At 48.8% G+C, this 24585-nt stretch overlaps 1 protein-coding gene across 9 annotated transcripts in view; it reads right to left on the bottom strand.

The window, feature by feature from the left end:
* Positions 1 to 3674: 3674 nt before the first annotated feature.
* LOC125956255 (teneurin-m) overlaps positions 3675 to 24585 on the bottom strand; it is a 497128-nt gene continuing 476217 nt past the window's right edge. For 6 of the 9 annotated variants that reach the window (XM_049687932.1, XM_049687937.1, XM_049687934.1 and 3 more), the window contains 9 exons: positions 22427 to 24481; positions 21269 to 21546; positions 20056 to 20272; positions 19771 to 19965; positions 19010 to 19421; positions 18796 to 18929; positions 18518 to 18725; positions 16146 to 16172; positions 3675 to 13664 (listed from right to left, as the gene is read on the bottom strand). In XM_049687932.1, coding sequence (XP_049543889.1) covers positions 7742 to 13664; positions 16146 to 16172; positions 18518 to 18725; positions 18796 to 18929; positions 19010 to 19421; positions 19771 to 19965; positions 20056 to 20272; positions 21269 to 21546; positions 22427 to 24481 — 9449 coding nt within the window. In that variant the 3' untranslated portion in view covers positions 3675 to 7741. The remainder of the gene's footprint in view (positions 13665 to 16145; positions 16173 to 18517; positions 18726 to 18795; positions 18930 to 19009; positions 19422 to 19770; positions 19966 to 20055; positions 20273 to 21268; positions 21547 to 22426; positions 24482 to 24585) is intronic. The other 3 variants (XM_049687939.1, XM_049687933.1, XM_049687940.1) reach the window with 3 other exon arrangements.

The following is a 24585-nucleotide window of genomic DNA, read 5'->3' on the forward strand; positions in this document are numbered from 1 at the left end:
TTTTTTGAATTATGTAAAGCTTGTTGTTTGAGAAAACATCGAAAAAAGCATCACTTTTTCAACTTCAAAAATCTACCAAAAATCTAAAAATTGAACATTCAACAAAAACTCGACGGGACTACCTGGATAAACTCATAATCTAACAAAAGAATATTCATTTGAATATTTCTGATGGCCCAGCACGTGGCTACGATGGGCACCGCAAAAAGTACATTTTTGCAAACTTGCCTTTCTAGATTGGATGCCATGAACGTATTTTTGATCAAATCTTCCCCAAAACGTTACCAAATACTCATGAAAAGTTTTAGTTTAATATGAGATTATTTTGAAAAGTTTAAGTTGACTAGTTTCTTCACTAAAAATCGTAAAAAATAAGCCCTTTTTTGACCCGAAATAACCAAAGCCCCCCTGTAGTGATCTAACAAATTGCCTAGGCGAAAGACTCAAAAACTAGGGCGCTAAGAGACAGGTTGGGACACAGGTTTGAGATCGTCATATTGTGTATAATAGCTGATCAAACAAAGAGTGACGAGTGTTACAGATACACTTATAGATGTTCGGATGAAATACGTGATACATGTACGTCAACACATTTCTGCGCTGCTTGCTTTGCCAGATTTATTCCGTTGCTACATCGCCAGGTGATTAACAAACGTTATCATCTACTGCAAGGTGACCTCGCTGCGTGCACATGATCCTTGTCTTTAGCAAGACTGACACGGGCAGGTCATATAATTTTTTCGTGGAGCGGACACAGCAGGTTGGCTTGCTGTTACCGGGAGGTATGGAGCGATAAAAGATTGAATACCTGCTGCCGCACTATTCACAAATGGGGTCGCAGTTGAGCTGCACTCATTCGTTAGCACACCATACAAACGGTTGCTGCATACAACAGGACCGCCAAAATCACCACACGTAAAACCTCCCACTGCGGATGCGCATTGTAATCTGAAATCAAAAAAATGAATTATTTCGTCAAAAACTTACTCATTCGGAAGGGTTTCGTTAATGTATGTTATGCTGTACTCACGTGACGAAAGAACCACTAGGACAATTGCTATTCGGAAGGAGTTTTAAGGTGATTTTAGTCACCTCACTGCTCAGTCCAATCGCTAAACAGTTCGGGATACCGGGTTTTGAAACATCAATCAGACTCGACTCTACCGCAATTGGGTTCACATTTGCATATCCGCTGAAGCTGCCGTTAATGGTTACAACAGCCACGTTGTACTCATTAGTCGTCCCATCATACTGGTCGTGGATTTTAAATCCTGTAGTTTCGAACAGGAATCCCTCCTTGTCTCGGTAATTACTACCCGCACGGATTTGAACCTGGGTAATGAATCGAAATCAAATAATCGGGAATCAGTTATAGTAAGCTTATTCGACTTGTATCCACCACTTACCACCAGGCCTGGTGACGTTGACGCCGAGCGCAACCTGGTTGCCACAGTGAGAACGTTTGTATCGCTTATAATAACGCCAATTGTCATCATCCCAACATTTGATGATAGTGTCATTATTACCGTTACTACGTACGGATAGTCTCCAATTAAGACAGTGGTTCCTCCGATCATGCGACCTGCTCTTTTAGTGTCTTGCTGGTTGGTGCCATCGAGTACAGAAGTCGTGTCGGCATCAGTATCAGGGTCGGTGACGTCCTCCTCTTGTGCTTTGATACAATATGCGCAGAATAGGACTGCCAACAAGATAAGCTTCACACTTTGCTTCATCCTTGAAACCAATGGATACTTTGAAGAGTAACTGGATGATAATACCAAAATCAGTATCAAATTTATACTAAAATCGGACATCTGGTTCGGTTACCTCTCTCTGTCTATGGCTCTCTGTCTCTCTCCATATAGGGGATACAGCTCTAGGCCTTAGATACTGATACGTTGGCTGTTTCGCAGAATTCGGTTCCACTCCGCATCTCGAAGCTTCGAACGTGCCAGTTGGACAGCTGTTGGACACTTGCGTCAACACCTCAGTCCCACCCAAACGATAGAGACAAAGGCTTCTAAGGCAATAATTCTAGGAATTAAAGCGGGCAATCTAGGCGGGTCATGTGAGGGTCATACCGGTTGGAAGACGGGTGGGGGGAGGGGGTGAGGAGTGATCAAACAGTCTGCAATCCTTTTCGATTGGATGTACAACGTGTTCAGTGCCGATAGTATAGCGATAGCACAAAGAGGCAAAATGTATGCCACGTGGTACGAGAAAAGCTGATCAAGCGATATTCAATTCTCTAAATGGATCGAGTAAGTATGGATTTTGCTGGTGTTCTAATACCTTATGCTGTTCCAAACGGTACCTTTCTCGAGTGAATGTGAGTAACAGTGAACATTGAACATTGAAAAGCATCATGATAGGTTGGAGTAATCTGCGAAGAACTAAGTGGTTCGGTTCATCGTGAGTGGTGCAAAAATCGAGAGGCCGTTCTCAGCGGCACTAGGGGTACGTCCACGGTTATCTCTTGCATAGGGATGTGATCCTGTTCTGTGCGACGATTCCCCGCCTTCTTTCAGCTAATTCCGTTTCGCATTCAAGTACAGTAGAATCTCGACGGTACAATATTTCATTTTCAATATTATTTCAAAGGTTACTGATCATTTTGCAAATAATCCGATTTATTCTAAGGTTTGTATGCCTCAGCAAAATGAAAATCTTAATTTTCTGCCTTTTTTGCTGTTTATCGGGAAAATGATGATTTTTGCGTCCCCCAAAACCACGTAGATGGTAGAGGTTTCACTGTACGCTTCGGATCGGGGAAGAAAACGGATCGCATCGAATTCGATCGATTTTTGCGCCCATCGCAGCATAACGCTGTGATGCTGCGGCACATTACCCAGCATGTATTGTCCGTTATTGTAGCATTTCTTTCCAGATTTTAACAACAACAAAACAACATAAAGCACAAAAGAAAGCCAACACGGTTTGGGTGGGTTTTTTTTTGGTTTTAATTCCTTTTTTTTGTATGTTTATTTTTCTCATTAGTTTTATGAATAATAATAATAATGAATAATCGTAATAATATTGTTTTGCTACTCATCAGTATCAGTGTGTCTGGCTGTGGGTGTATGTGTGTCACTGTTTCTGGTAGTGGATTTCTGTTTGTTTCCACGTTTTTATTTTTTTTTTCACTCCACGGTTTGATGTTGTATTTTCATTATTACGCTTCTTCACTATCGTTTCGTTTAATGTTTTTTTCTTCTACTCATTTTACTGCACATCTACATTTCCGTCCCCGTTCTTCTCCTCACGTGATGTTCTTCTGTGTATGTGTCTGTGTTGCGGAAGAAAATGGCGCGGAAGAGAAACCGATCTCCGGCGATCCATATCCTATGCGCGTTGCGTTCGCTCGCTAGCGTTCATCACTCTACTATTTCTTAGGGAAATTTTTTATACAATTTTTCACGACCAAAGTGCACCCACTTACTCTACGGTGGTGTGCATCCTCTGTGGGGCCGGGCCTTTGCGCTCGGATAGCGATTGCAAAACCAAAAACCGTAAAAAACGGAAAACGTACGTGAAAAACACTCTACACACAATCCCGCAACTAAATTCTCACCTCACTTTCTTGTGTTTCTCCCGGTTTTCTGCATTTATGTTAATGGTTTCTACGACTACGACACTTCTTGTTTTTTTTTTTTAATTTTTTTTCCTTTCTCTCTCTCTCGTTTTGTTTTACTTTTTCATCCTATTTTCTGCTTCTGCGTTTACCCATTTATCTATCCACCTTACGCTACCTTCCACATGTGTTCTGTTTACTTGTGTTTGTGTATGTTTTGGGGTGTTCTTGCGTAGATTGGGAAGAGATTTTCTGCCTTTTTTTTTGCTAGACTTGCTTTATCATTGATAGGACACCCATCTCCTTCCCATCGTCACACCTCTGCTCGTTCGGGTATGTTTGGGGATGGCGTCGTGAGCGGCCCTGCCTCTTCCTTTCCACCAGCACCACACTCCTTGCAAACCCGCACACAAGAAACGCTTCGCGCGTTTCGCAAGGGGTAGCATACATTGTGTGCTTGTTTGTTTTTTTTAATCAATAGTTTTTGGTTTATTTACAACAGATGGGTCCTCAGCCCCCCTCTCCCTTTCTCACCATCGCAAAACAGGGGATAAAATCCATCCTCACTTTCGAAGCCAAAAAACAACCGTTACCGTTTCGTCTTCTTCGTTCTCCTAACGTGATTTTTTTGTCCTTTCTTCCTTTTTGGTTAAAAAAAATGTTACGATTCCACGGTTCTGATTCCAATCATTCGCGCCACGTGTACGTGTGTGCGACGAGATGGTGGTGTTGCTTGTGTAGTGGGGGGTAGTAGTGTGTTTTTGACTTTCTTGTTTTGTCGTGCTTTTGCTTACGCGGACGTTTTATGCTTTCTTCTATTTCCCCGGCCCCCCGCTTTCGCCTCGCTATTGCTCTCTTTCGCTGTTTTCGGGCCGCTTGCGCCCTTCCCTTTAGCTTACATTCGTTTTACGCATTCCTAATTCTCATTTCTTTATTCCTAAACAGTCTATTTACAAAGTTTTACAGTTCATACCAATGGCCGTGTTGGCATTATTACTTCTCTTTCTCATTCTTCTGTTTTTTCTTCTTCTCTCGGTTCTCTCTCGTCGGGGGTTTTTTTTTCTTACGTTTCTAAGTCATGGGTTTTCGGGATTTTTATTTTCTTCTTCCGTTCTTCCGTTTTGTTCCAATTACATTTCTCACAGACTTTCACACTACCATTTAGAAGGGAAGCAGCAGTGTAACAGACACACATACATACACATTAACGGTGACTCCGAGGAGCCTTCCTCTCATTCCCATTGCCCGTGAATGCTGCTGCCATTGTGAGCGAAGCATGTGTTGCGCGAGATTCATATCTCTATCTCCCACAGCTCTATCTATGAATGAAATGGCGGAGACTCGTGATGATGTGCTGCTCTCCGGTATGATACACAACAAAGGACACAATGCGCGCTGCACCATCCTACTAGTAGTGAGCTGGGCTGGGTTTTGCCTACTGCATATTGCTTTTATGATTCCATCCATCCATTCATCCACACACACGCACACACACACACACGACACGCACGTGATTGATGTCCAATCAATTTCATTGTGGAGTATCCCGCTCTCTACTGTACCCTCTATCTCTCCCTTTCTCTCTCGTTTGCTTAGCTCTCTTATCTCTCGCTTTCGCTTCTCTTTTACATTGTGTTTTCTTTCAGTTATGTTAAAAGGCTTTCAATCGCTCCACATTGCTCCCCTTGGAACTATTCAAATTCACATACACACACACACACACACACACACACACACATGGTTCGTTTAAAATCTACACAACGAATGGCCATTTTTTCGGCAAGTTTTTACACGCGGTTTCAACTCCTGCGATCATCATTTTCTCACTCTCTCTCTTTCTTTCATACTCTCCGTATAGGTAGGAAAAAGATCAAGAATCACGACACTCCCTCGTCTGTCTTGTTCGCTGTCCGTTACAAACCGAACACCGAGCATCGCAACAGAGCTCGGGAGAGTGGTTCTCGGAGAACCACAGATTGTGGGCTTGGTGGAAGGGTTTGGGGGAACACGATCTACAAATGGATATGCTGGATTCGGGAACCACCACAGCAAGTAAAGGTGAAAGCGCGATCACCCGCCTGCGTTCACCTAGGAAGCTCGCTAACATGCATCCCTCCCTCTCCACTTGTCAACAGTTATACTATCAACGGTTAACACACACACACGCACACACACACACAACATACTCGACACACATACGGCGCACCATTACGACAATCAGCGGATCGAGAGAGCGAAAGAGAGAGGGGATTCGCATTCTGATCATACGATGCTTGATCTACCTTCTGCGAACGCGAACTACTATTTCCTTTCTTCTGCACGTGTCTGTGTGTGTTTGTGTGTGCTTGTTTTGCTCTTTCTACTGTGCTTGTGTCCTCGCAGCAAATCAGCTACCCTTCCTTTTTCGTTTTTCTATTAAACTTTCTCTATTTTTTCACAACTTTTTTGGGGGTTTCATTGCGCGGTTCCGCGGATATTGATTTCCTTATTTCTTCTTCATGAGTTTTGCCTTTCTGCTCTACTGTTACACTGTCGTTTTTTGTTGCTGTTTACGAGTTGTTTTGGTGTGATCCTTTTGTATCGTTAGCCACGTTTACATCCTCTGTCTATTGAGTTATCCATTTTGTTATCTGCTTAGTTTTAGTTATATTGATTGCAGACGCACATCCTGCTGGTGTGCGCGCTGCTTGTATTGTTTTGTTTCCTGTTTCTCCATCTCTCTTTCTCTCCCTCTCGAATTTTATTACAAATACCCTGTAGAAGCCAAGGAAGGTCAATGGGGGTTGCCAGTGTGCGTTCATGTTTTTTTTCGGTATGTTTGTGAGTTTGATTTTCCTTCTCTTTTGTCTCACTATGAGCGTACGAGAGTGTGACGATTGATTTCTGCTGTTTGTTGTTACGTTTCAATGCACAGAAACATTACACAGACCCGGATAATCCCGGATAACCCCGGATGACCCCGTATGATGATTGCCCTAATTCCAACCATTTGAGTACCCGCCTGCCGTCTTCTTCTACTTCTTTTTCGTGAATGTTTGTGTGTTGGTGTGTGTGTATGTGTGTGTGTGTGTGTGATTCTATTAAATTTGCTATTAGTTTGGTATTTGGTGGGTTCTTGCGATACGGATTCCTCCGCGCCCGATCATCCGATCATCAATCGGTGGCCCGGGCGGAACAATGGCAGCGACAAATCATATCGATCAATGGAGCAACAAAACACAAAGCGCAGACAGCTTGGATGTCGCGTGTCGCGTTTAGTCTAAGGTTCTGTACAAAGCGTTACTCCTTCCCTATTCGCAATTCGAGCAACTTAACCAAGCATGCCACGCCTGTTTGCCAACTACTTAACCACAGAATCAACTGCTCACTGCGCGCGCTGCACACACTATGGCACACGACTGTCGGTATCCTCTACGTTGATTGAAAAGGGGACATTAATAAATATAAAAAAAAAGCAATTAAACCAGAGAGCATAGTTTGAGCCCACTAAGAGGCAGAGAAAGAGAGCGAGCAAGAGCGAGAGAGCATTATTAAAAGAGGATTAAAAGTATAACGTAAATGTTAAATACACGTGTTTTCTCCTATGGCACGGATAAAGTAGTCGTACGTAGTTCAACAGATACCATTCGCCATTAGTAAGATACAGTGAGAGAGAGAGAGAGAGGCTATTCCCCTCTAGAAAACCGTCAACCGTTTGAGGGGGACCTGGCGTCTCCATCACACTGTTATGTGCATTGCTGTCGCTAAACTGCAATACGCGATTTCGGGAAGAGTATGATAAGAAGGAGATGTGTGTGTCTGTCTGCCTGAGTGTGCATGTGTGTGTGTTTGTGTGTATGTATGTCAGATCGCAAACTCTGCATTTGACGCTCACATTTTGATTCTACTTGCGATCGCGACCTCGTCCTTTGTAATTCCCCCTCTTCTCTTCTGGAGTGGCGAGAGTTCCGGCGAGCTTCTCGCCCCCTCCTCCTTGCCTCATTATTCCCTCCCCTCAGCACACGAAACCGGGCGTGAGAGGCGTACGAACGCGCACGGAAGAAAAATAAATCCTATTTATATCACAATATCTAGAGACACTCGACGCCGCCGCCCCCCATCAACGGTAGGATGGTGATGCAGGTGCTGCTGCTACTGGTGGTGGTGATGGTGTTGTGCTCCTGTTCCTGCTCACGTCGTCTTTGCCGTCGCTGTGGCTGGAACTGATGCAGCTTTGGAAGCAACCGTTACGGGCACTGTCATCGGGGCCACAACCGCCGCCGCTGGTGGAGACATCGAAGCAGCGCTCGCCGTCACCGCCGCCGCCGCCGCCGATGATGATGATGATGAGGATATCGAAGATGTTGGAACGGAAGAAGAAGCGACAACTGTCGAAGAAGGAGCCACCGAAGCGGATAGTGGCAGGATGATGGTTTCATGTTGTCGATGCTCTCGCTTCGTCTTGTGGCCGCCGCCACCACCGCTCGAGGAACCACCACTCTTTCGCCGTTTACGTTTCGAGTCCCGCTGGAACGCCACATTACCCGGATCGTCCGCGAGCTGCGGGTACTTGTGGATACTGTGGATGTCCACACCGATCCACCCATCGACGTCACCGTGCGAGATTAGCTCTTCCTTTTCTTCCTCGGTCCAATCACCGCGTCCCTGGAATCCGGCCGCTACCAGTTGCTTCTCCAACTCCCAGGCCCTCTCGACGGCCCGTTTGTGAGCGTGCTTCAGTATACGGTGACGCTCCTGCTCCGGATCCACACCGTACTTGATGATCACGACCGCATCCGGCCCGTGCAGCCGCAGTTCCTTTCCATTCGCTCCACCATGATCGTTGATTTCGTGCGTCGAGATGTTAAACATACCACCGAGCCGGCGCAGTTCCTCCGTATCGTCACGCAGCTTCAGAATGTTGTCCTTCACGAAGTAAAACACATCCTGATCGTGGATCGAGAAGTGTAGATCGAGGAAGTACGAATTGTTGAACACCGACGAGACGACATCCTGCACGACACTGTTCGAACCATCGACCACGCTGACGAGCGCTCGGCCATCGATGCGTGAAATCAGAACGCCCTCTCCGAACACACCGCGCCGGTAAGCGACCCGCGGAAGGAGATTGCGCGTCTTCAGCTCCATCTTCAGCAGCGGTTTCGGGATGAAACCGAAATCGGCAATCTTCTCGTCAACCTTCTCGACGATACACTGCAGCCCGGACATGACACCGAAATCGGGGGCCAGTTGCGGTGATTTGATCATCGCTTTCGGTTGATAGATCATATCGCGCGTGTAGCGTGAGCCCTGCATCTTGCGTACATCGTAGCCGAACAGCGTTAACCACGAGCGTAGATCGTTCATGTACTGACCAGCGCCGCCACCACCATCGACCGATTCGCGACGATTGATCGGATCGTTGTTGTGGAAACGATAGATAAACACATCCGTCGGATGACGCATCTCCGTTGCCATCTGTTCCCAGGCCGGTGTCATCCATTGGCCAACGCCCGTATCGTACAACCGTTTCTCCATGTACACGAGCCGGGTATTGGGATCCAACAGTCCACCATGGAAGTCGATCGGTACGAACAGACCGGGATTAGTGTCCTTCACGATCTTACCGAACGGTGTACGGCGAATTTCCTTTACGATACCACCGTTCACATCGAACAGTGCGATCGGTGAACCGTTCTGATCCGTCGCCACGTAGTACCGCTGATCGCCGGTTTCAATCGCGATCAACATATTACGATCATCGTACAGCAACCGTGAGGTACGTCCACCGGTCGAGCCCACCTTCGGGTAGTGGATGTGTGTGATCAGTTCCGGTTCGTTCAGATTGGCGTAGAAATACTGCGTAACGTTGCCCTTCTCATCATGACACGCCACCAGTCGGCCCCTATCGTCGTAGAAGTACCAGGTCTGGAATCGATCGCGCTCCATCGCGTGTATCAACTGGCCACGGTTGTTGTAGCGATACTTTTGCTCACCACGGCGCACCACGTATCCACGTGCATCGTAGCTATTAAACTCGACGTCACCGACCTGCACCACACGATCGCCCGTATCGTAGCCCAGGTTCGTCTTATCACCCTGCTCCAGTATACCGATAATGTTACCGTTCTCATCGTACACGTACTTCCAGCTATTCGTACCGACTACCTCCATCACATGGCCGTCCGCATTGTAGTTCACCTTGTCCAGTGACGTCACCCGGCCTACCATCACCTTGTGCGTCTTGATGCGATTACGCAGATCGTAGTCCAGCTCCAATCGATAAACGTCGAACGATTTGATGTTAATCAGCACACTCTTCACACGCCCATGCTCATCAAAGTCCGTGATGGTGAAGAACTGTTTCGAAGTGTCCTGCACCACCGTTCGATTGAAGGCGTTCCGGGTTATGCGCAGATCACTGACCGCATCCAGCGTACCCTGGGCTGGTCCATACTTGAAGCGCATTATCGGTAGCTCCTTTCCGCTGATGTCCATCTCGATGCCGCTGAGCCGTGCATTGCCATCGTACTGGTACTTGAAGTGTGCCGAAGCCATACCACTCTTGGAACCGAACTTTAGCTTCTCATCTTTCAGCAGACCGGCATGGTACTTGAACTCACGCCTTAGCTCAAATCCAGGCTCGAGTACCTCCACCTGCTTCACCAAACTCGTGCTCTCCTGGTACGTGTACTGCGTTGATGATAGACCGGCCAGGATCGTCTCGAGCCGTCCGGCGTTATCATGCACGAACGCAACCTTACCACTCTGGTGCGGATGAATTTTGGCCAGTATCTGTCCTTCGTCGTTGTACAGAATCTCGAACGGATGCCGGTTAATCGGAGAGAAGTACTGATACTTGAAGAACCCGAGCGAAGTTTGTAGCGAGAAGGCATGGATGTGTCCACGGGGCGTCGTCAGCGATTGTAGCGCCCCTGCGTCATCATACTGCAGCAGATAATCCGAACGGCGTGGTGTCGTGACCTTCAGCGGTAGGCTACTGAACGTATCCTTAAACGCGTACACGATCGAGCTACCGTCACCGTACTTGATCTCGTTCAGCCGTCCAGCACGATCGAACGTGTACTCCTCCTTCAGATTGCCCCACTTCCACGACGTTAACCGTCCGAACCGATCGTACTCTAGGTCGACGTCCGCATACTCGCCCGACTGGGGCCGGTAGGCGATCGGTCGCGATGATTTATCGTACGTTACGTTCAACAGCTCCGTCTTATCATCCACCGAGACGGTAATCGAAGAGGTATCCTTTTCGTACTCGAACGTTAGCAGATTCTCCCCGTTGACGCGCAGCTTCCGACCCACCTGGGTCAGCGTACGGGCATTCTTGCCGCGTACTGGCACATGGCGGATGAAGTAACGCCACTCGAACCGGTTCGATAGATCTCCGTTGATCTCGGTGCGTTGCTTCGATGGTACCGGGTAGCTTTCACCGAGCAGGGGATCAACTTCCGCTAGTAGTACGTAAGGGACGGACTCGACGGAGACGGTATTACCCCAGGGTGATACGCTGCTAGTGCCACCATCGAGCTGTACCGTCGTTTTTGTAGCAGCTTCACCAACCTTCGATACTACCGAGGTGCCCTGGATCAGCATCGATACTTCGCGCTGTGAGTTCTCTGTCACCTTCACCGTCGCTCCCTGGACGCTTAGATCGAACGTTAGATCGATCACCTTGCCGGTAGGTGTAACGGCCGAGGTAAGTCGACCGAACTCGTCGTAGTTGTAGACGTACGAGCGTCCGGTTGAGTCAAGCTTCGTCTTCAGCAGCCCCGTCGGTCCGTGGTACTCGAACGTCACGTTGTAGTTGTCCGGTGTGCTCAGTTCGTGCAGCATCTTCATGCGGGTCATGCGCAGGCGACACTTTTGGCCCTTGGTGTTCTCGATCGAGTTCACCTGGGAGGTGTAATCGCGCAGCAGGAACACCTTGTTACCGGCAGCATCCGTCACCGTGCTCAGCTTTCCGTTAGAGGTGTTCACGTTGTACAGGAAGCTGTAGACCGTCTCGCCGGTCATGATGTTCTTCGTAGCGATGTGCTGTCCGAAACGGTTAAACACGTAGATCTCCTGTGCATTCGGGGCGTAGATTTCGTACTCCTTCGAGGTGCCCGCCTCCGGTAGGCTCGAGATGACGGACCGGATGCGATAGTTCGCCTGATCGGCAATGTGCACATGCCCATCGGGTGTTACGGTGATGGCGGAGATCGTGTTAAACTTGGCACTGATCGCTAGATAGTGATCAGCCTCGTAACAATCGCAACCTCGCTCCAGGCAGTTACATTTCGATTCGGCACCAGCGTACGAAGTGATCTTCCCATCCGTACCGATCACGCGGATACGGTTAATGCGCTGTGAGTCACTTTCCGCAACGTACAAATCACCCGAGGGAGCGAAAGCGATACTTTGTGGCATCACGAGCGTCGCATGGATCGCTAGATCCGTATCGTAGTTCAGCGTGGCCGAAAGTGCTGCGGAAGTGCCGGTCGTGCTTGCACTGGCAGCACTCGTCGTAGCACAATGCATCGGACGTCCGGCGATCACACGCACCCGTCCATCCGGAGTCATCCTAAGGATCATGTGATCATCGATGATATGTAGCGTATCGTCCAGGGGATTGATCGTCAGTTCCGTTGGCCACCGTAAATGCATCTCCTCGATCTTTAGCGTACCCTCGCACGGTACCGGTTTCCAGTGCGATTTGTGCATATGATTACCGATAAGCGTACTGATCACACCGTCGCGATCCACCATTCGAATGTTAGTTCCATCGGCAAAGTACAGCACATTGTCCGATGAGATCGCTACACCTTTCGGGTAAGCCAGCTTTGCATCCCTGGCTAGACCACCATCACCACAGTGTGCCTCATCACCGGGCAGACATCTCTCGCCACTTCCAACCACCGGTTCCCAGTTGTGTTCCGGATCGTGCGCATCATCCTTATTGCGCACCTTGATAATCTGATGCGATTCCGGATCGGACACGTACAGTGAACCATCGAGGGGACTCAGTGCCATATGGTAACGATAGGATACGCGCGTAGCGTTCAGCTTCACTACCGTCTTTACCGTACCGTCGATCATAATGCGTCGAATGTAGTTGAAATCCCCTACATATAGACTACCGTCGGGGGCCGCAGCCAATGCAACCGGTGCCAGTAGTCGCTGCTTCGTCGCGATACCATTACAATCACCACACTCGAGCGCTCGCTGATGTCCATCGCCCATGGCCGTAAGGATGACACGTGGTTTGTGCTTCAGATAGATGTTCGAACCGTCACCCTTCTGCAGGATACCCTCGTGGAAGTTGTACCGATGGTGAATGTCCAGATTCCAGCCACCAACCTCCGAAATGCTCATATCGTGCCCACTCAGCTTCGTCGTCTGCACGTCCCAGATCGTTTCCTTGCAATCCGTGTACTGGTAGCCCACCTTGACCACGGCGGTAGTAATGCCGTACACACGCTGCCGGTAGATGTTGAGTCGATTCCAGGGGTACGTAAACTTGATACCGGGATCCGCTTCAAACACACGCTCGAACAAGATGCCCTCGATCGTAATGCGCAGATAGATGAGCTTCAGTGTGGCCGGGATTGTATCCGGTGTTAGCTGAAGCTTAATCGTCGACAGATAACCGGCCGCTCGTGAACTGTGGTAGACGAGATTGAGCCCGGTGCCCGGGATTGCCAGCGATTCCTGGATAACCTGTGATTCCGCGAGGATCGCACTGCGATCGGGACAAGCACCCTGGAATCCGTGCTTCCACGTAGCGAGCACTACCGGTTTCATAAGGTCGTAATCGTGCGAGAAGCAGGTATGCGGTGCACCATGGTGCGATTTGTCGTCCGAAGTTGACATGATGACCGTATCGATGATGACGACCTCGTTCCAGGGTACCTGCACGATGCGGGTTTGTGGACGGAACGGCGATCGACCGAACTGGAGTGTAATCGCTCCGCCACCGTTTACCATCAGATCGAACCATCCATCGTCACGCGTCAGTGTGAAGCCTTCCAGGGGAGTTGAGGTGCTTACGCGCACACCAACCAAACCCATGTTCAGTGAGGTCACGACACGGCCACGGATCACCGCCGATCGGCTGTAAGATGCCAGAAAAAACAGATATTAGTAATGCTTCGCAAGGGACGACTTTCGGTGTGGCGTTCTACTGCTAATTCGTGCGCTAATGTCGCCATGGATGTCGTCGTGTACGTTAACAAAGTAGGCGCCACTGTCAGCCATACATTGTTTGCGCGCGCGCGCGGTTAACTAGCTTAACCTAGATTTATTCGACAAAGGACAAAACAGCTGTTTTTTCACGAGGGGAACGCTTGTGAGAGGAGGTTGTTGTTTGGGGTCCAAATCAAACGATTTACTGCATGCAGAACAGATACGTAATCCAATTATAGACCTCTAGACGCGTCTGACTGGCAGAGCGAGACTAAAGTTCTCCATACAGCTTTACCCACAGGAAAACAAATAATGAACGCATAATTGAATTGTCAAAAGAAAAAACGAATGGATACAATCTACCAGCCATTACTCAACACAGGAGTGTATAACACAGGATAAAATGAAGAAAGTATCCCCCTGATCGTGTATGTGTGTGTATGTGCCGTGGAAGGGGGCATGTTTGCGTGCGTAGGTTGGATAAAGATATATTTTCCAGCGTGAACATGGCTCCAGCGGGGCTCCAGGGCATCATAATTCTCGGCTCAACGTGGGAAGCACATTCCTGGTGACCCGTCAATTTACGCGCTCATAAATAGGTGTGAGAGTGGTAGTGCGTAGTAGCAATTTTCATAACCCATTTTCCAAACCACGCGTAATATCGGTATCGGCTGCTGTGCCGTTACCCGTGATACCAGGGAGGGTTGGCATCATCAAGTTGGAGCTACTGGAGCACTCCTCGGATGAAAAAGGAAAATGTGCGTGACCTTATTCACGTGGACGACAGGAGTGTGTTTTCCGACAACCCGATCGGCACCGTGGTGTCCCGAATTTGGTCAGCGGCTGTTGGAGGGACCACAGCAATAAATTTTTGGTTATGAACCAAAACCAGCTCACCACACAACAAGTATACATCGGTGCTACCAAGAGGAAAAGCCACCGGGGGAGGTGAGAAGGTCTCTGTATTCCAGCTGCACCTCTCTCTCTCTCTCCCCTTCCAGTAATACTAACGATGCAGCTACGCACACGACATCGTTGTGGCTTCTATATGCCATTAAAAATTTCCACACGAACAACCGGCGACAACTTGCGGGGGGTCGGTCCAGCAGCCTGAAACCGACGTCAGGACACACCACGGCCTTTTGATAATATTTTATTCAAACACAAGCACACGCCGTATACACGCACAGTGTCACAGATCAAATTGGGTTACGGGGTACACCGGGAATCTCCTGAAAGTGCAGTTATGCCCAGGAGAGAGAACCGACTGGACGCCATGTGTGGTTGTTGGAAAATTTGGCTTCCTTTCATTTCTCTTTCGCATGCAACTTTCGAATGGCCCAGCTTACACGATGGTAGCACAGCAGGCGTGGTATAAAAAAATGTAAGTGAATTGACCTGGATACGCCAAATGTCAAACATGTTTGACAGATCCGCCATGTTGTGCTTTTTGGAACCGGAGGGATCACCGGAACCGGATGGACCCTAGGGCCGGGTCGAAATTATCACAGATAATTCGCAAAAAAAAGCGCGCAGGCACGCTCTGCTCTGAAAAATTTAGTGTTATCAACATTTTGTACAGATATACACACATACAATGCACGCAGACATACACACACACACACGCACACGATCGTGTGATTAGCACACGCTAGTAACACAAATAATCGATAGAAACATACCAGGAACTAAAAACAAACAACGCAAAACACTATTATTTTCATCTAAAAAAAAATTAAAACAACATGGCGATGGACATGTCAGCAGAATCCCTGCCGACAGCCGGTGTTGTTTGCGGTAAATGTAAACGAAAGAATGCGAAAACAAACGATCTCGTTTGTTTTAGCAGCTTAGAAGAACATAAATCGGTATCACGGTTACACAGAACTAAAGAATAACTTGGGAGGAAATGGAAGGTGGTGGTTACAGGAAATGAGGTTGCATCGCGGAGTACGGGCTAGGCTACAAAACCGTCTAGGACTAGGCTAGGAAGCAGACAGAGATATGACAGAGCGTAAGGAAGATGACGTGGATTGAAGGGAGTTTAGGAACGCGGGAATGGAGATGGCAGAGATGGATGGTTTTTATTTTTCTTTTGGACGATGAGGACAGATACTATTCCGCAACCTTGTTACCTTCTCTTCTGTTTACTTGTTTACTAAGATCGGTCTCTAATAGGTTAGGTGTCTTAGGGTGCGGAGGGTTGTTAGGCGGCTGTTTCGCTTTGTTGAGAGGTTAGGTTTTCTTTTGGAGGCATTTATAGCACTTGGCTTTTAGTAGTGTTAGGGGTTCGACCATTCGATTTTAACCGACTTCCGACGACATTAGCAACGCGTTAAGAACAGAGGGACCACCGGCCCTTGCCTCTTTTTCCTGTTTTGCGGCTCGCTTGAAGCGTGCGCTCTCTTACCTTGCATTAAAATGATTCCAAAAAACGCTGCACATTCACCGAGCGTGTACCAAAGGCAGGGGTAGTAGTAGTAGTAGATGGTGAAGTTAGTAGTAGTGATGGTAGTAGTAGTAGTAGTAGTTTCGTAGTGATTAGGTGTTACAGATCAGTGATTACAGAGCGAGAGAGAGAGAGAGAGAGAGAGATAGAGAAATGGAAGGAGAAAAGCAAAAAATGGAAAATTCTTGTTAGACAACGTTTTTTTTTGCCGAAAACGCGATTAGAATTATGAAGGTGTTAAGTAGACTGTTTGTTTTTGAGCGGGGGAGGGACTTAGTAGTGCTGCGATTGGGGCGTTAGTGTGCTTATGAGAGGAGATTAGTAGAACATCATTACGGGAGCATTCAGTTCAGTTCACAGTTTCCGGTGATACTTTCGAAAACACGCGCTCGAATCCATCATCTTTTTCCGAGAGCAAAAATTATGGCTCGCACATAATAATGACAAAAGGATTCTCATTATCACGCGCCTCCACTCTGCTGGTAAACTGCTGCAAAAAGACCATCCTGGACATACTTTTGCGGGGAAGGTATGCAAACCATCCCACAGCACGACAAGGTTCACACGATATCTACTTATCAGCTTAAAAAGCCGCACTTCAAAAGGCATCGCAGCTACACATAGTACACACTAGCAACAGCTTCACCAGGTGCAGCAGCTTAAAGCCGCAACGCCGGTTCGCTGTACCGCACACAACTGGGCAGCTGGCCTCCTGCTGGCCGGCTACGCTAGGTAATAATTAAAATATTATCGCATTAAGTGCATGGTGTTATAATCATCATCGAGCGATTGAGTATGAATTAATTTTTCACAGCATTTCTGTGCACAGAACACTCCCACCGATACTGCGACGGTAGAGTGGAAGGGGGAGTGCATACAGATACAGGTAGAACCCCGCCCCGCCGCCAACCGACGAGGGCGATCCATGAAAAGGACTGGGTTCACATCGATAACCTGCAGTTGGCGTCGAGCATTGGATTGATTATCTGCGTGGAGCAGCAGCCACCATACAGGTTGTGAGTATCTCTCATCGTGATGGAGTGGTGCGAGGAGGTTTGGAGAATCGCAATTGGCTGACATCACATACACACCACACCCCCCAAAACCATTGACCCCTTCACGTGCCCTTGTCGAGCAGTGTGCGATCGCGATTAATATTTAATGTATTAATTTGCGATACATAATGGAAACGAAATTCGAAACCACCAGGAGTCACAGTCGCCCTCTGCGTCCGCGTCCGCCCACTGGACAGACACCGTGTGCAGCGTAGCGCTCGCACCTGTACCGACAGCACTCCTGCACACAAAATGGACAAAAATGAAGCTCATAATCAGGAACGTCGGTGCACGAGGGAGAGGTTTTCGCAACAATTGACAAGTGGTTTCCCCGTCACCATGACGGATGGCCGGTGCCGCGCTGCAACCATCAGCCTCAAACCAAAAACCAAAGCGCTTCAATATTGCAGCTTTGTGCCCGCATTGTTACGCGGCGCAGACAATTATCACCACCATTACCGATTCGATTGTTTTGAAGCGAACATGTGTTTGCCGTGTTCCTTTCTCGCGCGTGCTTTAAAAAAGGATCTCTCGTCAGACATTCAAAAACACAAGCGCTCTTGTCTGACCATTTGAAAGCGATTTCCATTTAAATCAGTGTTTGCTGGGAATGTGGGAATCCTCTTTTCATATCGAAAGGACCTCGCTCTGAACTTGTCTCTCTCTCATTGCTTGTCAGCTTTATGGCTTTCCCATTATGGGGAGGATGTGAGCCATTCATTCTGCTCCTGCTGAGTTCATTGTAGTCTTCGCTTCGACGTTAATTATTCGCTTTTCTACCACCTCTTATATCTCTCATCATTATCATCATCATTGGGGCTTCTTCGTCTCTTTATCTCTCACACTACCGGTCGAGTTGCATTCGTTGTTTTCGTGCTCGCATTTTGCGCGTTTTGTTTGTTTTGCTTTTGGTTTCATTTTTTCTCTTTTTTTTCTTTTGTTGGTTGATGCGGAACATTGAAAATTAAAACAAATGGCAATTAGCGGGAGGATGTATAAATAGACGGGGGCACAACATAATATATTTATTTAGTAATTATACCGTAACGGAATATGCATGTATATATATAGAAACGAGTTTGCATTTGCTACGGCATTTCAAAAGATGCTCTTGAAGGCGTAAATTGCTGACGAACACAGTTAACTTTTACTAAAATTCATATATCAATTGAGCACCGTTTGAATGCCAGAAGCAAACGCAAAAGACAACACAAAAAGTAATGTTCAAGAAACATAAACTGATCGGACATACAGAAACAAGATAGCAAGCGGGCTTACCTTTCGTTGAACGTTTCCAGCTTCGCGTAGTTCTGCAGACTACCTTCATCGATCAAGAACTTCATGCGCTCGAAGAAGGAAGCCGTGATGGCCGGTGGCTGCTTACGCAGCAGCACATCGATCGGTTTCGGTGCCGAAACGCACAGTTGGCTCGTTTTGCACGAGTGACTACCGCAGCACTCGGGATCCTCACAGTCAACTAGACCATCTGTTCCACACGAAACACACGTTTAGCTCATCGGATGCCCGCTTTTAAAAGGACCATCGTGCTTACTTACCTCGATCATTATCCTTGTTATCGCCGCAGTTCTGTTCCAACGGCACCGAACAATCGACTCCATCCCAGCCTTCATAGCAGCGGCACTCCCACATCAGCTCGGCACTGACATGACACTGGCCATGTTGGGAACAGCTGAAATCGAAACAAACACCATCATGAAATCGATATCTTTCCACCAATACTGTTGACCGGTCCCCAGCAGCTATGCTTACCCGCTAGGACATCCCTCCAGCGTGCAGTGCTTTCCGTTCCAACCGGTAACGCAAAGGCAGGTTCCGTTCTTGCACTGGCCATGCTCGTTACAGCGCGGATCGCACAGCTTGTTGTTGCAGTACTCACCACCCCAGCCCGCATCGCAGTTACATGTTTCCCCAACACACCGTCCATGCTGGCCACAGTTCAAATCGCACAGCTCCTTCGAACAGTCTTCACCGCTCCACTTCGGTTCGCAGGTGCAGGTTTGCGTGTCGAGATCGAACGTACCGTGGCCGGAGCAATCCGGCAAACACTGGAGCGCATCCTGATCCATGGTCGCACAGTCCGCACCCTTCCAGCCCTTCTTGCAGATGCACGTACCATCGGCACAGAAACCATGCCCACTGCACGTCGGATGAGGACAATCCACTACAAAGAGATAAAGAGAGACGAGGAGAACCGTTAGAATGGTGTCAACTGATGTGGGACGAAGTCTTAAAAATCGAAAAAATAATGTCCCTTCCCGTCGGAATATTTTGTTAACTACAGAGCCTACTACAACTACACTACAAAGCTATGCGCTCCAAGGTGGTTAGTTGAGGTTAGTGTTCGTAGAGAGCTCAAGAGCTAGAGACTTGCACCACGCGTATTCGATCACCTGGGGGAACTGAAGACCCTTTACCCAACATTATTATAAAAAAGGAGGAAAAAAAGGAAAAGAAAATCCGAAAAAAAATGAAAATAAAAAACAAATCTCTAGAGATGTGCCTCTATGTACCTTCTTCACAGTATTTGCCCTTGTAGCCGCGTACGCACGAACACTTTCCGCTGACGCAGTGCCCATGGCCATTACAGTCCGGTACTTCGCATTCGTCGTGCCGCAGCGAGCATTCCTTGCCCTTCCAGCCCGGATTACACTGGCACTCGCCATTGATGTATTCGCCACGCTGGGAGCAAAGTACCGGGCAGACACCTGGAAAAAGGACGAGACAGTCACGTGAGGTATTGGATATTAGAAGATCATTATTGGTGTTGAAGACCTAGCAAGTCTCTCCCAACTTACTTTCACTGCAATCGTCACCACCGAAGCCGGGATTGCACTGGCAGTGACCGAGCAAACACTGGCCATTACCCGAGCACCCGTTCGGACAGTTCTGGGTCATATCCTCGGCGACGAGCGCGTAGAAGGCGATCTCTTGCGCATCACCGTCATCGTTGTAGATCGACAGGAACCAGTGGCCCGGTTCCATGTAGCGTGTCACCTCCCGCCGCATCGATGGCTGTCAAGACGAGACCGAGACGGGATTGTTGTCGGCGTTAAAGTGGCGATTAATGTCACAAACGTTACATTGATTACAGTCTTCCCCTCCGACGCGCCAAATGTTTAATAAATGAGTTTGATCTACCCCGCAGGCGGCGGCTATATCGTAGCGTGCGCGTCATTTTGATCAATATTTGTCCAGTGACCTTGTGCCTGACCACCACCACCAGCTTTGTTCGTGTTGTTTAGTTAACTTTCCACTATCGGCAACATCTCGCTCGCCGCTTGATTGCTAGTAGAACACGCGCCTCGAGGGCTCTTCTTCCGAGGGCTCGAGGCTTGGCTCCGCGGTCCTTATCCCTATCGCCATCTAGGGCCATCTAGAGTCCTTTGTACGACACACACACACACACACAATCTAAATCGGTCAGCCAACAACAAGCAGCATATGGGGTGGGGAAAAAAAAACTAGCAAATCCGCTTCGAGAATTCGAAAGGGACACCAAACACGCAACCTTCCGTCGGTGGCCGTGCATACTACTGACTAGACTCTAGCGTACGGGGACTTCGACTGTGTGTCCTCTTCGCCCCCGGGGGAGTTTTAGCTGGAAGATTGCGCAATCTGAGCGCGTGAGGTTCGCATCGCATCGATGGTGTGACGGTGGTGGCAGGAGGTCGGTATTCAATTACAGAAACAAAAGAGGACGAAGAAGTGAAACGGAAAATCCGGTTCCGATTTCCCATCCCTAAACGATTCTAATGTGAACGTGGACCGAGAGGTCGTCGCCGTCGTCGACACAAACACGCGACACACGAAGCGACGCTGTAGCTATCGTTCTAATTAATCAGTCCACGGTCCAGCTTCAGGAGGGTGTGTGCCCTGAAGGACTCTGGCCGTACTGGTGTGTGTGTGTGTGTTTTTGTGGCGTGAATTGTTTTCATTTAGGGGTGCGCGCGCCGTTGGGTCTGGGAATGTGAGAGGACCTCGGGGTATATACGGGGTGTGTGTACTTACATGAGTGGCACGTGTCTGGCGCGCATTGAAACCGCTCAGTACCTCCTTGAAGTGGTACTGGGTGTGAGTCGGCAGGGCATTGCGGCGCGCATAAACACCTATCGAAGCGCCCCGGGGGATGCTGTAATCGAACTTGACGTACGCCGGTTCCGACTGGTAGAACTGCATGTTCCAGTAGCTGTACGGTGGTATCTCCTTCGACAGCCGTTGACCGAGCGTGATCTGGGAGAAGGTCGTACCGTCCGGTGGGAAGCTTCGGGCCGGGAATGTACGAGCACCTGTATTTTGAAGGTCCCGCCGTATGCGGTCGGTATTTTTTTTACGTATCCCCATGGACCACGGGAGAATCAGTAAACGTACCCCCGGACATACCAGTTGGTCGAATACACAGAGAGAGATAGTATTAACCCCCCCAACAGGAGAAGGGATACGGTATTTGTTAGGGGTACGACAATGCAACAGAGAATAGGGACGGGAGAGCAGTAATAGAAAAGACAGAGAGACAGAAAGAGGGAGAGAGAGAGAAGCGAATGGAGAATAAAAAAGTTAGTAAAATGTATGTGTTTTGTTGCACAAGACCTGAGGGCAGATATTTGACATCGGCGGCCTGGGGCATGCATGCACAATGAACTGCTGTGGCCTTGTGTCAAAGTCCACCACACAGGTCTAGGATGAGTATTTAGTCGGTATATATATATGAGAGTACAGGACTACGAGTTGGTATACGTCGTGTGAATACTAATTAGTTTCTACTACTGCAACTACTAGCCATGCAAAAAGCCATACACACTAATACCAGCAAATGCCCGTGGGACGTACTTGGGAACGTCAAGGCAAAAGCGGAAGCGGATACAACGAACCCAAAGTAAGCGCGCAATTGACCTATAGACCCCTCCCCTCTGGCCAGGTGTTGTTAGTAGCTAGTAAGGCAAATCTCCCCTTTGATGAGCAGTTAGTGTCCGTAAATTCAAGTTGTTCTCCAGGATCCAGGATGAACTGGCGCAGTTCGCGGAGTGTGCGCCCGCTTTATATATATACAGCGATGGATGAGGCGTCGATGGCGGCGTCGGCGATCCAGGAATTTGGAGAGGGAAAATGGTTGGCTCGATGATGATGATTGCCATTCGTTCACGAGAGAGGAGTTGAGGGAGGGCTCACCTTCGAGGATGAGTATCGGTGCTACCACCTCTGGACAGTGAGATAAACGTGGAACGAGTGTTGTGGTTTGCGGTAAGTCATCGCCCACCTTCGATTCCTGCTCGTTGTTCTCCTGCCGAGGGAGATCTGTGGTGAATTCTTGTGGTGCTGCCACAGAAGAAGTGGCCACCATTTGCTCCTTCTGTTCCTCATCCCGCTCTTCTTCGGCGGATACCATTGCCCATTCCTGGTCCGGAGGGAGTGTAATGATTTCATACTCATCCTGCGCCACTAGCGGTTCACCATCCTCCGGGACGCTGATGATGCGATACTTGCCGTACATCTCCATATCCGTGGGGCACCGTATTGGGCACGGTGGTGCCGGTGGTGGCCCCGGAGGGCAGTGCAAAGGAGCAATGGGGGATGGTGCTTCAAAATTAGCCGGAGCAGGTACTGGTGGCTGGGATGTTGGTGGTGATGGAGTTGCTGCTGCCGCTTTGGGAAGGTATTCGGCAGGTGTCGGTATCGACACTTGCAGTACGTAGACGGAATGCTGTACCGTACCGGATCCATGATCGGTTGCGATTGAAATGTTTACCAGCAGTCTCGGTAACGGGGAACCATCATCACCGGCTGAACCGGATTCTCCGTCGCTCTCTTCCGAAGAACCGGTCTGCTGCCCGGATGACGTGGCGTTTGCTTCGTTCATGAAGTACACAGGACCGTCCGTTGGCGTCGTCGTCGTCGTCAGGGGAAGCAGCGTATCCGGAAGGATATGGACACGTACCTGCTGCTGCTGCTGCTGCTGTTGCTGTTGCTCCTCCATGGTGCGGTAAAAGTGCTTATCGCGAGCCCTACCAACCTCAAGACCATCTTCCAGGCTTACCAAGGCCACTTCCGGCGGAAGATCCAGGGCGGATGGTATGTGAGCATAGCCAATGTTTGCCGCCGTTCCCGATGCTACCGATGGGTCATCGTTGGACCATTTCTCATCTGCATCTGCTGCCGGTTTGCCGCCGGTATCCTTAAGAAAGCCTGCTGTTGCTGCTGTTGCTGCGGCTGCTTCCTTTTCATCCTTTCGCTGGAATTCTCGAGCAAAGTCGTCCAATTCCATCACCAGCTCCGGCACCAGTTCCGTGCCTGGGTTACTATTACTGCTGCTGGACGTCGTTGATTCCCGGAAGTCATTATCATTAGTGGTAAAAATGTCATTATCTTGCGCTGGCTGTGAGATTCCCTTCTCTGGTGCTTTATCGTCAGCTGACGATACTGCTTCGACCGTCGTCCTTGTTCTTGTTGTGGTGGCGACGACCACGGTTGAACTGTCATCAACGCCATCATACTCACCAGCACCATCCTCGTCATCATCCGTTGGAGGTAGATTAGTGGAAGACCCCGAAGGAGAAGGAGGAGCAAGAGATGCGTCATGCAAATCGCTATCAAACGGTTCATCATCGAGCGATGGCCCACCATGCATCATGCGGTCACCACCAGCAGCAGCACTGCTGTCATCTTCAGGCGATGATGAAGCATCACGCCGAACACGCTTACCAGCTAATGCGTTATTACTACCAACAACACCAGCAGCGTTACTCCCGCCATCACCACTATCATCAGCACTACTACGTCTACTGTCAGCTAGTACGTGCAGCAATACTACTTGGTGTGAAAAGGTGTCCATAGCAACCATGCGGTTACCAATAATGTTCGGTGGTACTGTACCTGCTGCTGCTGATGCTCCTCCGGCGGCTGCTGTGGCTGTCGCTGTTCCTGCCGAAGCGCCACCAACTTTGCCGCCACCGGCAGCTGCCGTTGAGGCGGCCAATGAAGACGATAGCGAGGATCCGCCGCCACCATTGCCCGACGTTGGCGCTAGAGAGGAATCATCGGCGGCGATCGATTTCGAGCGAAGACCGGGCGCAACAGACGGGTCCAGATCAAGGCTTCCACCCGGCAATCCGGCGGCCCGGTTCGCGTCCGCTATCGTACTTTTGGCTGCAGAAATTTCTGCCTTTTCGTCGACTAGAACTGTACAGGGGTTGGTGGTTGGATATGATATACTTAATACGTTAGATGCTGAAACAAGAGAAAGAAAGAGAGAAGGAGAGTGATAAGACAACAGAGCTTTCAACTTCCAGGGAATATGAGGATTGATGTTGTTCGGTTGGGACTTCCGGGAT

Source organism: Anopheles darlingi, chromosome 3, assembly GCF_943734745.1.
Source record: "Anopheles darlingi chromosome 3, idAnoDarlMG_H_01, whole genome shotgun sequence".
NCBI lineage: Eukaryota > Metazoa > Arthropoda > Insecta > Diptera > Culicidae > Anopheles > Anopheles darlingi.